The sequence below is a fragment of the Dendrobates tinctorius genome, unplaced genomic scaffold, assembly GCF_039654945.1.
Source record: "Dendrobates tinctorius isolate UK_male_01 unplaced genomic scaffold, ASM3965494v1 ptg000027l, whole genome shotgun sequence".
Classification (NCBI taxonomy): Eukaryota; Metazoa; Chordata; class Amphibia; order Anura; family Dendrobatidae; genus Dendrobates; species Dendrobates tinctorius.
Genome location: NW_027361695.1, coordinates 18,167,223 through 18,184,259, shown reverse-complemented (window position 1 = coordinate 18,184,259; position 17,037 = coordinate 18,167,223). Strand labels below are relative to the sequence as shown.

The window sequence follows — 17,037 nt, the reverse complement described above, 5'->3', positions numbered from 1 at the left end:
GTCAACCCGTACTATCTGTCAGCATCTGAATGAAAAGGGACCGTATGGTAGGAGACCCAGGAAGACCCCACTTCTTACCCTGAGACATAAAAAAGCCAGGCTGGAGTGTGCCAAAACTTACCTGAAAAAGCCTAAAACGTTTTGGAAGAATGTTCTCTGGTCAGATAAGACAAAAGTAGAGCTTTTTGGGCAAAGGCATCAACACAGAGTTTACAGGAGAAAAAAAGAGGCATTCAAAGAAAAAAAAAACACGGTCCCTACAGTCAAACATGGCGGAGGTTCCCTGATATTTTGGGGTTGCTTTGCTGCCTCTGGCACTGGACTGCTTGACCGTGTGCATGGTATAATGAAGTCTGAAGACTACCAACAAATTTTACAGCATAATGTAGGGCCCAGTGTGAGAAAGCTGGGTCTCCCTCAGAGGTCATGGGTCTTCCAGCAGGACAATGACCCAAAACACACTTCAAAAAGCACTAGAAAATGGTTTGAGAGAAAGCACTGGAGACTTCTGAGGTGGCCAGCAATGAGTCCAGACCTGAATCCCATAGAACACCTGTGGAGAGATCTAAAACTGGCAGTTTGGAGAAGGCACCCTTCAAATATCAGGGACCTGGAGCAGTTTGCCAAAGAAGAATGGTCTAAAATTCCAGCAGAGCATTGTAAGAAACTCATTGATGGTTACCGGAAGCGGTTGGTCGCAGTTATTTTGGCTAAAGGTTGTGCAACCAAGTATTAGGCTGAGGGTGCCAATACTTTTGTCTGGCCCATTTTTGGAGTTTTGTGTGAAATGATCAATGTTTTGCTTTTTGCTTCATTCTCTTTTGTGTTTTTTAATTTAAGATAAATTAAATGAAGATAATAATACCAAAGAATTTGTGTTTGCAATCATTTTCAGGAAGAAACTGAGTATTATCTGACAGAATTGCAGGGGTGTCAATACTTTTGGCCACAACTGTATTACCATAATACTTAACCCACAAGATGAACTCTGGGAAAAAAAAAACAAAACACAATGGCAGAATTTGGTGTCTCACCTCTCAAAAATATGGAATAATAAATAAATCCTATATATCTTAAGGCAGACAATAAAACTACAACTTGTCCCGCTCTCACACAACTCTGTTGAAGGCAAAAAATTTTTTAGGGGTCTTTGAGTGTAGAAATATATATAAATATATATATTTTTTTAAGTGTTTTAATTGAGCAAAATCAATAAAAAAAGAATAAATACAGTATCACAGTAATCATACTAACATATCATTTATACTTCTCAAAGAAAGCCAACCCCTTAAAAAAAAAATAAAATGGAAAATTTACAGTAGTAGAATTGCTGTTTTTTGTTCTTACCCCGTTCCAAAAAATGGAATAAAAAGCCATCAAAACCTCATATGTGCCCCCAAAAATGTACAAATTCAACCTGCAAATCATAAGCCCTCACACCAAGCTATGCTGATGAAAAAGTTATATGTTAGGCCTGTTTCACACATCCATTTGTGTCCAGTCAGTCAAAATCCGAGGTTTTGCAAAAAAACCGGATCCGCCATTTTCCTTGGCGGATCCGTTTTTTTCCCCATTGAGTTGCATTACCGGCGGATCTTGATGGATGGCCATCCGTTGGATCCGTCTTTTTGCGGATCCGCCAAAATTTTGACATCCGCCGGCATGCCCGAACGGACCATGCAACGTTTTTTCGGGCGGTCAGATCCGCATTTCTCACTGTGCATGCCCGATAGACTTCACTCAGCCGCAAATTTAACCCTAAGCTCTGTTCTGGCGGCTGAAAAATTCTCTCCCCCCCCCCCCCACCCCAGCGGTTCCTTTAAAATTCTTCCTTTGACGGATCCGTTAAAATAACGGTCCGGTGCCAAACATTGTGGTCACTACAGGAACGGATCCGTTATCCGCCATTTTAGCGGATTTTGACTGACCAAAAAAAACTGATGTGTAAAACAGGCCTAACCCAAAAAAGGTGCCACGGAAAAAAAACAAGCCCCCTTCATTGATAGAGTTGTGACCATGGTCAGAGTGAGACCACCCAGATGTGCGAGACCCGCATATTGATACCAACTTTTTGCCGTCGAAGGATGTGATTTGGAAGCAATATCTTCGATCTTCTGAGTCCACGGCCATCACGGAGCAGTTGTCTATGTCCATCACCAGACCGCCGGCCACGTCTCCCCTCGCCTGACTCATCAGATTTCCTCCCTGAGTGAAGAAGTATTGTCGCTCCCAAGTGGAGGACACCAGCCCTGTCTTACTGCAAACAGGAAGAGAACCGGAGACTTAGCCGTGCGGGCAGCAGTTGTCAAGGTACGCGGGCATGCTTAATGGCTCCGCCACCAAACACATGGGCAACATACAGCGCCGCTAACAGTACAGTCAGACCGCCACAATATGGGGCACGTATAGGTTGGGCTTATAGCAATGACGCAGAGGACCCGGTCGTCTTCTCATACTTGCGTATGTTGAGGTAGCCGGCTTTCCGGGTTAAGTTGCGGTTGACGGGAAGCTTCTTTGGATCCGGATCCGGTAAGTACAAGGGCTCACTCGCCACCTCCATGTCTTGGATGGTTTGATGCATCGTCTCCACGTCACCGTCCATCTCCCTACGTACACTAAAACGGAAACGCCACTGATGAGAAAACTCCTTTACCTCTTTTGACTTTTATGAACGCAATGATATGGAATATGTGCATTCTTTTTTTCTTTTTTAAATGGGGCAAAATGAACGAACGCGTCAATACCAAATATGTGTATTTTTTTATGGTGCAAAAGAGGTGGGTTTTTTTTTCATATTTTTATCACCTTTTACCGGCTGTCACGACATCCCATCGGCGCCTTGTGCTCACGTCACAGTGCGCTGATGGGCGGTTGGAATGACGCGTTTCTGGCCTGCGTGTGTTAAATGCCGCTGTCAGTGATTGACTCTGGGATTTAACAGGTTTACAGCTGCACTGCTCCACCTTCAGTGGTTAAAGGCACATGATGGCCGATTTACAGCTATCATCTGCCGGGAAATATGTGGGCTAACCAGCATCAAAGACAGTGACCTGGGCCAAAAAAAAGCAGATTTTAGCCGATAATCTACTTTTGTGCGACTGATCCGCTTCTCAAACTCACTTCTGCACGCTTGTGGAAATGTTGGCCATGAATTCCTCCAGCTGACCATTGAGGTTCTCCGAGCCCATCTTAAAAAAACTAATCTAGAAAAAAATAACGATGAAACAATTGAACGGATAGATTTACATGGATTTTTTTTCTACCGGCCCAAATCTCCGGTGATGTTACCTGCGCCTGCATGTAGCCTAAAAGCGGCTCTAAGATTGCAATTTTCTTTTTGTATTGGATGGTGTTCAGGGCACAGAAATAATGCATCATGGTCTGGTGCTGCTTCTTCCTGGCCGTGTACACGTCTTCTGTGGCCTCAAACTTGGTCTACAAATAAAAGTCAGATGTCGGCTCATTTCATAACTGCAAGGCAAGAAATTCATGTGAACAATGCCAAAACACAATAACAGCCGCATATTATAAAAAAAAAAAAAAATCTCAACTTTATTGGATAACGAAAGAGTTCAAAATTAGGAGGAGGAGGTAAGCTGTGATATCACCTATTGTGAATGGTCGACCCTGTGTCATCTACTGTATATAGAGATGATATCAGTCATTGTACAGGAGGAAGAGGTGAGCTGTGACATCACATTGTGAATCCTGTGTTATATACTGTATATAGAGGTGTAATCAGTCATTGTACAGGAGGAAGAGGTGAGCTGTGACCACCTATTGTGAATAGTGGATCCTGTGTTATATACTGTACTAGCTGAAGAGCCCGGCGCTGCCCGGGCATAGTATCTAACTGTGGTTAGTTATAAGAAATTATAATAATCCTCCATCCCATAGTCCCGTGCCCATATACCCATCATACATATCCTCCATCCCATAGTCCCGTGCCCATATACCCATCACACATCCTTCATCTCATAGTCCAGTGCCCATATACCCATCATACATATCCACGATCCCATAAGCCCGTGCCCATATACCCATCACACATCCTTCATCCCATAGTCCAGTGCCCATATACCCATCACATATCCTCCATCCCATAGTCAACCATTATGACATCCTAATGAGCGGCGGGGCTTGCAACCTATGATGACATCAGTGTCGCCATGGCAACCATTGTGACATCATAATGAGGGGCGGGGCTTGATATACACACACTTTTTCCCCATTATGTACATTGGGGCAAAATTGTTTGGTGAATTGGAACACGCGGGGTTAAAATTTCACCTCACAACATAGCTTAGGACGCTCTCGGGGTCCAGACGTGTGCCTGTGCCAAATTTTGTGGCTGTAGCTGCGACGGTGCGGATGCCTATCCCGGACATACACACATACATACACACACCTGAGCTTTATATATTAGATATAGAGGTGTCATCAGTCATTGTACAGGAGGAGGAGGTGAGCTGTGACATCACCTATTGTGAATGGTAGATCCTGTGTTATCTACTGTATATAGAGGTGATATCGTCATTGTACAGGAGGAAGAGATGAGCTGTGATATCTCGTATTGTGATTGGTGGATCCTGTGTTATCTACTGTATATATAGGTGTTATCAGTCATTATAAAGGAGGAGGCGGTGAGCTGTGACATCACCTATTGTGATTGGTGGATCCTGTGTTATCTACTGTATATAGAGGGGTTATCAGTCATTGAACAGTAGGGGAAGGAGGTGAGCTGTTGTGGATGGTGGATCTTGTTTTATCACCTGTACATGTTAGAAATAAATGAGTATAGGAAAAAGGAAGAAAAAAAAAAAAAAATATCACAATTACCCTTTCATTCTCTCGCTTTTTAGACAGCCGGCTGTATCTATTGATTGCTACATCGTGATCTAAGAGAAAAAGAATACACGGATCACTCATCACTGACTATAATATAGAAAAATAATATACATTAATATAGATGGAAATCAGGACTGTTCCCAAAACAGAAAAAGGGGTTTTCAGCAGGCAGGGGGTCTTTGAGTGCTTCATTCCCTGCCAGCTGCAAGACCATGTTCAGAAGCTCCATATAACCCCGCTATGACCCGGCGAATTTTAGTTTTTGCACTTTTTATAGTTTATATTCTCTCCTTATTAAGAGCCATAACTTGTTGATTATATATCTATATGCTCAGAGGACAGCCGAGCCCGCCGTATATTGCATGTACTTGTCAGAAATGTCCCCACCCAATGAGATCATCTAGGCTTCATTTGCAAAAAGGAATGAAAGCTGCGGAGTCTAACCCTCATCATTCCGCCCAGCAATGTAAAATACTACACGCCCAGCAGAGTATGTAACACGTCCCGAGTCCCGGGGATCTGGGAGTAATGCACATATGACACCTGCATACCATTGCTGGAGATCTGGAAAATCTCCTTCAGAGTCAGGATTTCTGTAATGTAAGACAGAGAAGAAAACATAAATCAAGGCATAATACAGGCGGGACGGGGTGGGCTCCGGATACAGGTGGCATTTACCTTTTAAATCCCTCTCTTTAAACTGGCTAATGGGAAACATCATGGCGTCCGCCAGCTGCGTGGATAAGACGGCGTGGCACGAGCTCAGCTGTGGGCAGAAGAGATGAGAAAGTTACGCTCCTGGATTATGTAGCCAGGAGCAGAGCTAGCTCTACGCAGGGCATGTGCCGGTTGTACTGTACAGCCGGCACCAGGTGCTCTGATCGCTTCTGTTTAACCACTTAAATACCACAGTCAATCTTTGACAACAGCATTATAAGTTGCACAATCCCGTTACGCTGCCCGCTCCGGCATATATCCACTCCCTATGAAACAAGTGAGGGGGTTCCAAAGGATTGCCATTGCAAACCAAGGTCATCCAGGTACTCCTGCGAAGCCATAATAGGCGACAGCGATTTTCACTACATCCTGCATTGATGAAGTGTGTATGGTACAAGCGACCAAACAATTGCACATTCAAGTCCTCTAGATAAAAAAAAAAAGTTTAAAAAAAACTAAAATACAAATTTTAAATCCCCCACTTAAAAAAATAATATTAAAAGAAAACATATATGATATTGCCACGTCCACTAGTCCGATCTATAAATATTATTTAAACTTTAGAGTGAACAAAAAAAAATTAAAAAACACGGGATTTTTTTTTTTTTTTTTTTTTTACTTACCAGTAAAAATGCAATAAAAAGCGATCAGCGAGATCTGTATGTACCCCAAAATGGTACTAATAACCTCTACAGCTCGGGGGGATACTTACTTCATCGATGACTTTTGAAAACTGCTGTAAAGTTGAAGTCATCACCTCGTCGTCGCCCCCTAGTGGAAAGCGCTGCCAATAAAAAACATACATGGTATATAATGTGCAGGCAGGTGCAGCTGCGGAAAGTTCTACAACCAATAACATATCATGGTGATCCCTTGTTTACAGTAAAGAAACAGGAAAAATGAATGCTTTTAATTTTAAATATTTTAATCAGTATTTTTTTGTGCAAAATGCACTTGGGGGGAGGGGGGGGGGGGGGGACTGTTCAGAAGTGACGACGCTGCTGTCTATGCTCTGTACTTTGCACTGACAATATAACACCTAGCACGCACTTAGGCTTATCTTCACCCATAAGAGGTTAAAAGTGCAATCAAGGCGCGATATGAAGGATTGTCTGCATTCCTGTAGAAAGTGACGGCACAATATGGCCATGTTCACATGTGGAGGATATGTGACGTCGGCTACTCATCAAAAATCCACCAGTCAGTGGAGTTTCAGTAGTCTCTTTTTGCAAACTTCACATAAGACCAGTTTTTGGCTGTAAGGCAACCAGCTGCAGCAGGAGCTGCCCCCCACTGCTCGGTATGCAATAGGATAACAAGGTTGATAACCCCGCCCCCGAGGAACAGCCAAAACTGTAAGGGATCAAGAGGAAACCAATGATCAAAACTTAATAATCCAGATGACAACCCCTAAAGATGTGAGAAGGGATCTGACGGAGTGCAAGCTGAGAGAACTGCACATACAGGGGGACACAGGGACCCCAGTTCACCTGATATCGGGGGGCTCCAAGGCTTATTCAAAGAATAGGTGATATATTTTCACTTTGGGACAACCAACTAAAGTCAGACATATGGTATTACAGCGGTCCACATACCTGCTTCTCGTACTCTTTCAATAGTTTGGATGTCAGGTGAGTGGCGGCACTAAGTTCATTCTGGTGACACAAAACAACAAAGCGATCATTAAAAATAAAATAATAATAATCATATTTTTTCCTCTAGATATAGAAAACGTCATAATGTAATTAAAGGGCTATTCCCATATTTAGAAGTTATCACCTATTGGTAATTAGTGGGGGTCCGTCTGCGGGGACCACCCCTCACACCGATCCCAAGCATGGGACTCTGCAGCGCCCAATCTGACTGTAGCGGGCGTCGAGCATGCGCACTTCCGCTCCGTTCACGCTCTATGGGGCCGCTGGAAAAAGCTGAGCTTTAAATGCAGTCCCATAGGGAATGGCCGGAGCGTGGGGGGCACCTGTGCGACCGTCACACCTTTCTGATCAGACCTTTCAGAGCCCCTTTCTCTTGCCGTGTGGGGGTTTCAGCGGTCAGCCCCTCACTTATCATATACCCATTAATTTCCTAAACGCTTTGCCTGGTTAGGGGATAGGCTCGTGTTCATATGTTGCATTCTGCGCTGCGATTTCAGAATATTACAGCAATAAAAAGAAAAAAAAACACACGTCCTCAATTTCTAGACACAGTGAGATGGAAGCAGCTGTAATATCCATCTTATGAATTTATACATGATTGATATATTTCAGCAATTTAACGGGAATCCATCAGCAGGTTTATGCTATGTAATCTGAGAGCAGCATAATGTAGGGATTCCAGGGATGTGTTACTTATTAGGCTGGGTGCTGCAGTTTCACTACAATCAGTGTGTTATCTATCAGCAGGAGATTATCACTGCAAATATAGGTGTCACGTGCAGGCAAGTCAGGCTAATCTGTGAAACCCCGCCCTCACCACTGATTGGCTGCTTCCTGTGTGCACTGTACCAATCAGTGGTGTAGGCGAAGTTATACACAGCTCAGCATTCAAAGCACTGCTACATCTACATCAGATTAAACAAGGATTCTATCAAAACTGCACCAAGCAGCCCAGTAAGTGAAACATCGGAATCAGGCTCTCTGCCCTTACATTATGCTGCTCTCAGATTCCATAGTAAAAAAAAATGCTGACGGATTCCCTTTAAAACAAGCAACTGAAAAAAAAATTGACAAAATAATTCAAAACAGTGACGTTAATGCTTCGTTCCTCCCAGGCTTCAGTCATTGTGGTATTCTGCCAGTAAGAACTAGAGAAGAAAGCAAACAATTGTTCCCAGCGGCTAAAAAGGTGAACAAAATTTAAGCACTGAGATTATGTCACAGATGAAGAGTCCAGTGGGCGGTCCTACTTACTACCTAATGATTGTCAAACTTCTCAGTATAGGTGTGCTTACAGGGAGAGCTGTCAATCACTGATAGCTCTGCCCACTGGACTCCAAGCCCAGAAACTCCAGGAATTTCACTGAAAAAATAGAAGTAATACTGAATCTTTTCCCATAAATCTAGATATCCTCCTGCTCAGTTTCTCATGTACAAGTTCCCTTTCGTAACAATACATAAAGTTGTGTACTTGTCACTACCTGGGCATCATAAATCCTGCGCATGGCATGATAAAGCTGGCTGCAGTAACTGGAGATGGCGGCGGCATCCTCCTCGAACACTCCTAGGAGAGATCGGGTCTGAAAACAAGGACAGGTCCGGTGTGAGCAGTTGGAAAATATTAGATCATGGTAGACATTCCATGTCGAAAGTCATACAATTACAGGAAGAGGGGCCGAGATCAGTGCGGTGGGAGCCGCGACTGCTGGGAAAATACGGAGGGAGTCAGATCCAGAGGCTCTGCTGCGACTACTGGGAAAATACGGAGGGAGTCAGATCCAGAGGCTCTGCTGCGACTACTGGGAAAATACGGAGGGAGTCAGATCCAGAGGCTCTGCTCTGACTGCTCGGGAAGTAGGGGCGCCTATTGGGGTCAGAGGTCACCGATTATTTTGAACCTGCTGCAAACATAATGCGTAGGCAGCGATCCTGAAGATTCTTGCCCCATTCTTTAGATTTCTATGCAGCAGGTGCTGAGGTTCCTAGTAAAGGTCTTTGTGCCAAAACTCCGAGATGTGCCCCCCCCCCCGATGACCCTAAAGCGCAAGAAAAGTCACCTGCAATATACTGTCAAGTCATAAATAAGCCACAGGAGATTCGGGATTCTGTTTTGTGGAGAGATGTAACTAAACTGGATCTTTTGGGGCCTAAGGGTCAGCAGCATGTCAGGAGGAGGAAGAATGAGACTCGCTAAAAAGTGAAGAACTGTAGGAGCTCAGTGATGCCTACAGCGAAGGATGGTGAGGGATTGATGATGCTAACAGCGAAAGATGGAGGTGTCTTGATGATAGGCACCACCAAGCCTATTATTATTACTACTATTATTATTTATTATGCTTTGCTTATATAGCACCATCATATTCTATAGCGGTTTACATGTTTTCATCGCTGTCCCCATTGGGGCTCTCAATCTAAATACCCTATCAGTATGTCTTTGGAATGTGGGAGGAAACCGGAGAACCCGGGGGAAACCCACGCAAACACGGGGAGAACATACAAACTCTTTGCAGATATTGTTCTTGGTGGGATTTGAACCCAGGACCCCATTACTGCAAAACTGCAGGTGCTAACCACTGTGCTGCCTGCCCTGACGCGCGGCCAGGTGCTCAGTGACGCCCGCTCTGACAACCTACAGCGTGCGGAGAACAAGACTGATTCAATCAAGTATTTTTAAATCCTAGGGGAAAGTGTCAGACTTGTGTGCGTAAGCTGAAGCCTGGGTAAGAGGGGCGAGCGGGGGGCAAAGCACAATCCAAGAGGAAAGTATGAAAACTGTACTGAGGACAGGTCCCTGCACCACACAGGGTCACACCCTCTCCACAGGAAGCAGACTGGTCACACCCAGATGTCATATTCTGCATTTCCAGGAGGAGTAACAGAGGAGCAGCAGTCACATGGCCGCATTCCCCCTGATGAGGCAGGTGACAGATCCGGAGACATCCCACCGTCACTGCCTCAGCTGTCAATCATCATTCTGAGCGGTTCCAGGAGAAAAGTTGCCCCTAAATTACAATTCCGGCATTTGATGCCCATGAAAGGGGGTGAGGCGGCCCGTGCTGCTGACACAGCGCGGCAGACAGAAGCTGACGTCATCACATGACGTCAAATTCACGATACCCCCCCGATTACTGCAAGTGTCCCTCTTCCAGGCAGAGCCCTGACCTGAGGACTGTCCTCCAGCGTCTCCTCGATGGGAAGTTTATCGGTACCGAGCATGGCGAGGGAGGAACGGAGAACACGAGACACCACAACCGGAGCGACAGCAGCTGGTCTACATCCAGGAGCGCACACAGCGGATGTCCCGCCTCCGAACAAGCTCATTGGCTAGCAGAAGCCGTCACTGAAGAATGCTTTCATTTCAATGGACTATTGAGGCATCAGTCACTGCGTTGCCATGGGGGCGGGAAGATAGGAAGTTATCGTGATGCCCGTGGCCGGGAATGGGAGGAGGAATGACAGTGATAGGACGGAACGTTAACACATCGGAGGCTTCCACCACCCACCAGGGCACCTACACACAGCCATGCCAGCCTCACTGCTGCCACCCATCCTTATAGGGCACCTACACACAGCCATGCCAGCCTCACTGCTGCCACCCATCCTTATAGGGCACCCACACACAGCCATGCCAGCCTCACTGCTGCCAACCATCCTTATAGGGCACCCACACACAGCCATGCCAGCCTCACTGCTGCCACCCATCCTTATAGGGCACCTACACACAGCCATGCCAGCCTCACTGCTGCCACCCATCCTTATAGGGCACCCACACACAGCCATGCCAGCCTCACTGCTGCCACCCATCCTTATAGGGCACCTACACACAGCCATGCCAGCCTCACTGCTGCCACCCATCCTTATAGGGCACCTACACACAGCCATGCCAGCCTCACTGCTGCCACCCATCCTTATAGGGCACCTACACACAGCCATGCCAGCCTCACTGCTGCCACCCATCCTTATAGGGCACCCACACACAGCCATGCCAGCCTCACTACTGCCACCCATCCTTATAGGGCACCCACACACAGCCATGCCAGCCTCACTACTGCCACCCATCCTTATAGGGCACCTACACACAGCCATGCCAGCCTCACTGCTGCCACCCATCCTTATAGGGCACCTACACACAGCCATGCCAGCCTCACTGCTGCCACCCATCCTTATAGGGCACCTACACACAGCCATGCCAGCCTCACTACTGCCACCCATCCTTATAGGGCACCCACACACAGCCATGCCAGCCTCACTACTGCCACCCATCCTTATAGGGCACCTACACAGCCATGCCAGCCTCACACTGCCACCCATCCTTATAGGGCACCCACACACAGCCATGCCAGCCTCACTGCTGCCACCCATCCTTATAGGGCACCCACACACAGCCATGCCAGCCTCACTGCTGCCACCCATCCTTATAGGGCACCCACACACAGCCATGCCAGCCTCACTGCTGCCACCCATCCTTATAGGGCACCCACACACAGCCATGCCAGCCTCACTGCTGCCACCCATCCTTATAGGGCACCCACACACAGCCATGCCAGCCTCACTGCTGCCACCCATCCTTATAGGGCACCCACACACAGCCATGCCAGCCTCACTGCTGCCACCCATCCTTATAGGGCACCCACACACAGCCATGCCAGCCTCACTGCTGCCACCCATCCTTATAGGGCAACCACACACAGCCATGCCAGCCTCACTGCTGCCACCCATCCTTTTAGGGCACCCACACACAGCCATGCCAGCCTCACTACTGCCACCCATCCTTATAGGGCACCCACACACAGCCATGCCAGCCTCACTACTGCCACCCATCCTTATAGGGCACCCACACACAGCCATGCCAGCCTCACCTCTGCCACCCATCCTTATAGGGCACCCACACACAGCCATGCCAGCCTCACTGCTGCCACCCATCCTTATAGGGCACCCACACACAGCCATGCCAGCCTCACTACTGCCACCCATCCTTATAGGGCACCTACACACAGCCATGCCAGCCTCACTGCTGCCACCCATCCTTATAGGGCACCCACACACAGCCATGCCAGCCTCACTGCTGCCACCCATCCTTATAGGGCACCCACACACAGCCATGCCAGCCTCACTGCTGCCACCCATCCTTATAGGGCACCCACACACAGCCATGCCAGCCTCACTGCTGCCACCCATCCTTATAGGGCACCCACACACAGCCATGCCAGCCTCACTACTGCCACCCATCCTTATAGGGCACCCACACACAGCCATGCCAGCCTCACTACTGCCACCCATCCTTATAGGGCACCCACACACAGCCATGCCAGCCTCACCTCTGCCACCCATCCTTATAGGGCACCCACACACAGCCATGCCAGCCTCACTGCTGCCACCCATCCTTATAGGGCACCCACACACAGCCATGCCAGCCTCACTGCTGCCACCCATCCTTATAGGGCACCCACACACAGCCATGCCAGCCTCACTACTGCCACCCATCCTTATAGGGCACCCACACACAGCCATGCCAGCCTCACTGCTGCCACCCATCCTTATAGGGCACCCACACACAGCCATGCCAGCCTCACCTCTGCCACCCATCCTTATAGGGCACCCACACACAGCCATGCCAGCCTCACCTCTGCCACCCATCCTTATAGGGCACCCACACACAGCCATGCCAGCCTCACCTCTGCCACCCATCCTTATAGGGCACCCACACACAGCCATGCCAGCCTCACCTCTGCCACCCATCCTTATAGGGCACCCACACACAGCCATGCCAGCCTCACCTCTGCCACCCATCCTTATAGGGCACCCACACACAGCCATGCCAGCCTCACTACTGCCACCCATCCTTATAGGGCACCCACACACAGCCATGCCAGCCTCACCTCTGCCACCCATCATTATAGGGCACCCACACACAGCCATGCCAGCCTCACCTCTGCCACCCATCCTTACAGGGCACCTACACACAGCCATGCTAGCCTCACTGCTGCCACCCATCCTTATAGGGCACCCACACACAGCCATGCCAGCCTCACTGCTGCCACCCATCCTTATAGGGCACCCACACACAGCCATGCCAGCCTCACTACTGCCACCCATCCTTATAGGGCACCCACACACAGCCATGCCAGCCTCACCTCTGCCACCCATCCTTATAGGGCACCCACACACAGCCATGCCAGCCTCACATCTGCCACCCATCCTTATAGGGCACCCACACACAGCCATGCCAGCCTCACCTCTGCCACCCATCCTTATAGGGCACCCACACACAGCCATGCCAGCCTCACCTCTGCCACCCATCCTTATAGGGCACCCACATAGCCATGCCAGCCTCACTACTGCCACCCATCCTTATAGGGCACCCACACACAGCCATGCCAGCCTCACCTCTGCCACCCATCCTTATAGGGCACCCACACACAGCCATGCCAGCCTCACTGCTGCCACCCATCCTTATAGGGCACCTACACACAGCCATGCCAGCCTCACTACTGCCACCCATCCTTATAGGGCACCCACATAGCCATGCCAGCCTCACTACTGCCACCCATCCTTATAGGGCACCTACACACAGCCATGCCAGCCTCACTGCTGCCACCCATCCTTATAGGGCACCTACACACAGCCATGCCAGCCTCACTACTGCCACCCATCCTTATAGGGCACCTACACAGCCATGCCAGCCTCACTGCTGCCACCCATCCTTATAGGGCACCCACACACAGCCATGCCAGCCTCACACTGCCACCCATCCTTATAGGGCACCTACACACAGCCATGCCAGCCTCACCTCTGCCACCCATCCTTATAGGGCACCCATAGCCATGCCAGCCTCACTGCTGCCAACCATCCTTATAGGGCACCTACACAGCCATGCCAGCCTCACTGCTGCCACCCATCCTTATAGGGCACCCACACCCAGCCATGCCAGCCTCACACTGCCACCCATCCTTATAGGGCACCCACACACAGCCATGCCAGCCTCACACTGCCACCCATCCTTATAGGGCACCCACACAGCCATGCCAGTCTCACTGCTGACACCCATCCTTAAAGGGCGCCCACACAGCCATGCCAGCCTCACTGCTGCCAACCATCCTTATAGGGCACCTACACAGCCATGCCAGCCTCACACTGCCACCCATCCTTATAGGGCACCCACACATAGCCATGCCAGCCTCACTGCTGCCACCCATCCTTATAGGGCACCCACACACAGCCATGCCAGCCTCACTGCTGCCAACCATCCTTATAGGGCACCCACACACAGCCATGCCAGCCTCACTGCTGCCAACCATCCTTATAGGGCACCCACACACAGCCATGCCAGCCTCACTGCTGCCAACCATCCTTATAGGGCACCCACACATAGCCATGCCAGCCTCACTGCTGCCACCCATCCTTATAGGGCACCTACACACAGCCATGCCAGCCTCACTGCTGCCAACCATCCTTATAGGGCACCCACACACAGCCATGCCAGCCTCACTGCTGCCACTCATCCTTATAGGGCACCCACATAGCCATGCCAGCTTCACTGCTGCCACCCATCCTTATAGGGCACCCACACACAGCCATGCCAGCCTCACTGCTGCCAACCATCCTTATAGGGCACCCACACACAGCCATGCCAGCCTCACTGCTGCCAACCATCCTTATAGGGCACCCACACACAGCCATGCCAGCCTCACCTCTGCCACCCATCCTTATAGGCCACCCATAGCCATGCCAGCCTCACTGCTGCCACCCATCCTTATAGGGCACCCACACACAGCCATGCCAGCCTCACTGCTGCCAACCATCCTTATAGGGCACCCATAGCCATGCCAGCCTCACTGCTGCCACCCATCCTTATAGGGCACCTACACACAGCCATGCCAGCCTCACTGCTGCCACCCATCCTTATAGGGCACCCACACACAGCCATGCCAGCCTCACTGCTGCCACCCATCCTTATAGGGCACCCACACACAGCCATGCCAGCCTCACTGCTGCCAACCATCCTTATAGGGCACCCACACACAGCCATGCCAGCCTCACTGCTGCCAACCATCCTTATAGGGCACCCACACACAGCCATGCCAGCCTCACTGCTGCCACTCATCCTTATAGGGCACCCACACATAGCCATGCCAGCTTCACTGCTGCCACCCATCCTTATAGGGCACCCACACACAGCCATGCCAGCCTCACTGCTGCCAACCATCCTTATAGGGCACCCACACACAGCCATGCCAGCCTCACTGCTGCCAACCATCCTTATAGGGCACCCACACACAGCCATGCCAGCCTCACTGCTGCCAACCATCCTTATAGGGCACCCATAGCCATGCCAGCCTCACTGCTGCCACCCATCCTTATAGGGCACCCATAGCCATGCCAGCCTCACACTGCCACCCATCCTTATAGGGCGCCCACACATAGCCATGCCAGCCTCACTGCTGCCACCCATCCTTATAGGGCACCCACACACAGCCATGCCAGCCTCACTGCTGCCACCCATCCTTATAGGGCACCCACACACAGCCATGCTAGCCTCACACTGCCACCCATCCTTATAGGGCGCCCACACATAGCCATGCCAGCCTCACTGCTGCCAACCATCCTTATAGGGCACCCATAGCCATGCCAGCCTCACTGCTGCCAACCATCCTTATAGGGCACCCATAGCCATGCCAGCCTCACTGCTGCCACCCATCCTTATAGGGCACCCACACAGCCATGCCAGCCTCACTGCTGCCACCCATCCTTATAGGGCACCCACACAGCCATGCCAGTCTCACTGCTGCCACCCATCCTTATAGGGCACCCACACATAGCCATGCCAGCCTCACCTCTGCCACCCATCCTTATAGGGCACCCACACATAGCCATGCCAGCCTCACCTCTGCCACCCATCCTTATAGGGCACCCACACATATCCATGCAAGCCTCACTGCTGCCACCAATCCTTATACACTGTGTGCAGAATTATTAGGCAAATGAGTATTTTGATCACATCATCCTTTTTATACATGTTGTCCTACTCCAAGCTGTATAGGCTTGAAAGCCAACTGCCAATTATGTAAATCTGTTATGATTGAGTCACCGTAGGAGGCAAAAATAGAAATGCTAGCTAAGTCCAGAAAACCAGAGAAGTTGGTAGCTATCGGATTGCAGACCCCTGAACCTATCAACACAACTAGCAGTAGCCGTGGGGGGCTCCTACGATGCCCTAGGCCCCTCGATCACAGCCGGAGGACTACATAGCCTAAAGACAGAAAGGGAAATCTAAACTGCCCCAGAGCAGACCCCAAAGCAAAAGGCAGCCCCCCACATATAATGACGGTGAAGCAAGAAGAAAGAACAAAACACAGACAGAAAGATAGACTGAGCAAAGATGGGGCCCACGCTAGCTTAGATAGGAAAGGACATGAAGGCTGCTGTCTGCAATCCGTGAAAAACCCTATGAAAATAAGAGCCAACAAACTGACAGTAAAAAAAGCCCTGAAGACGCTAGGCTTCAAAAAAGGCTATGTCAGTACTCAGGAATATTCTGAAGACAGAGCAACAGGCAAAAGGAGATTCAGCTCACCCCAGCAGGGAATGGCAGAATCCAGAAAAGCAAGGAAAACAAAACACTAATGCAAAAAGGCAAAGCAGAAATCTTAGCTTTAGATGAGCAGGAATCAGACTGGTTTCCTAGAAGTCCACAGAGAAATCACCCGCAGGCCAGAAGGGCGTCGGCAGCCTTATATCCAGTCATTAACTCCACTCAGCCAGTCATCATCATCAGCCCCAGGTGTTTGACAATCAGGCTCACTACCTTTCTTCACCA

At 49.5% G+C, this 17,037-nt stretch overlaps 1 protein-coding gene across 1 annotated transcript in view; it reads right to left on the bottom strand.

The window, feature by feature from the left end:
• The window catches only part of APPL1 (adaptor protein, phosphotyrosine interacting with PH domain and leucine zipper 1), a 36,040-nt gene extending 25,449 nt beyond the window's left edge, over nt 1-10,591 (bottom strand). Inside the window, exons 1-11 of the mRNA XM_073569817.1 lie at nt 10,383-10,591; nt 8,702-8,800; nt 7,161-7,220; nt 6,278-6,349; nt 5,527-5,614; nt 5,400-5,441; nt 4,840-4,898; nt 3,289-3,435; nt 3,121-3,203; nt 2,457-2,615; nt 2,069-2,257 (exon numbers count right to left, since the gene is read on the bottom strand). Of these exons, the coding sequence (XP_073425918.1) occupies nt 2,069-2,257; nt 2,457-2,615; nt 3,121-3,203; nt 3,289-3,435; nt 4,840-4,898; nt 5,400-5,441; nt 5,527-5,614; nt 6,278-6,349; nt 7,161-7,220; nt 8,702-8,800; nt 10,383-10,541 (1,157 nt within the window). The 5' untranslated portion in view covers nt 10,542-10,591. The remainder of the gene's footprint in view (nt 1-2,068; nt 2,258-2,456; nt 2,616-3,120; nt 3,204-3,288; nt 3,436-4,839; nt 4,899-5,399; nt 5,442-5,526; nt 5,615-6,277; nt 6,350-7,160; nt 7,221-8,701; nt 8,801-10,382) is intronic.
• Between the last annotated feature and the right edge of the window lie 6,446 nt (nt 10,592-17,037).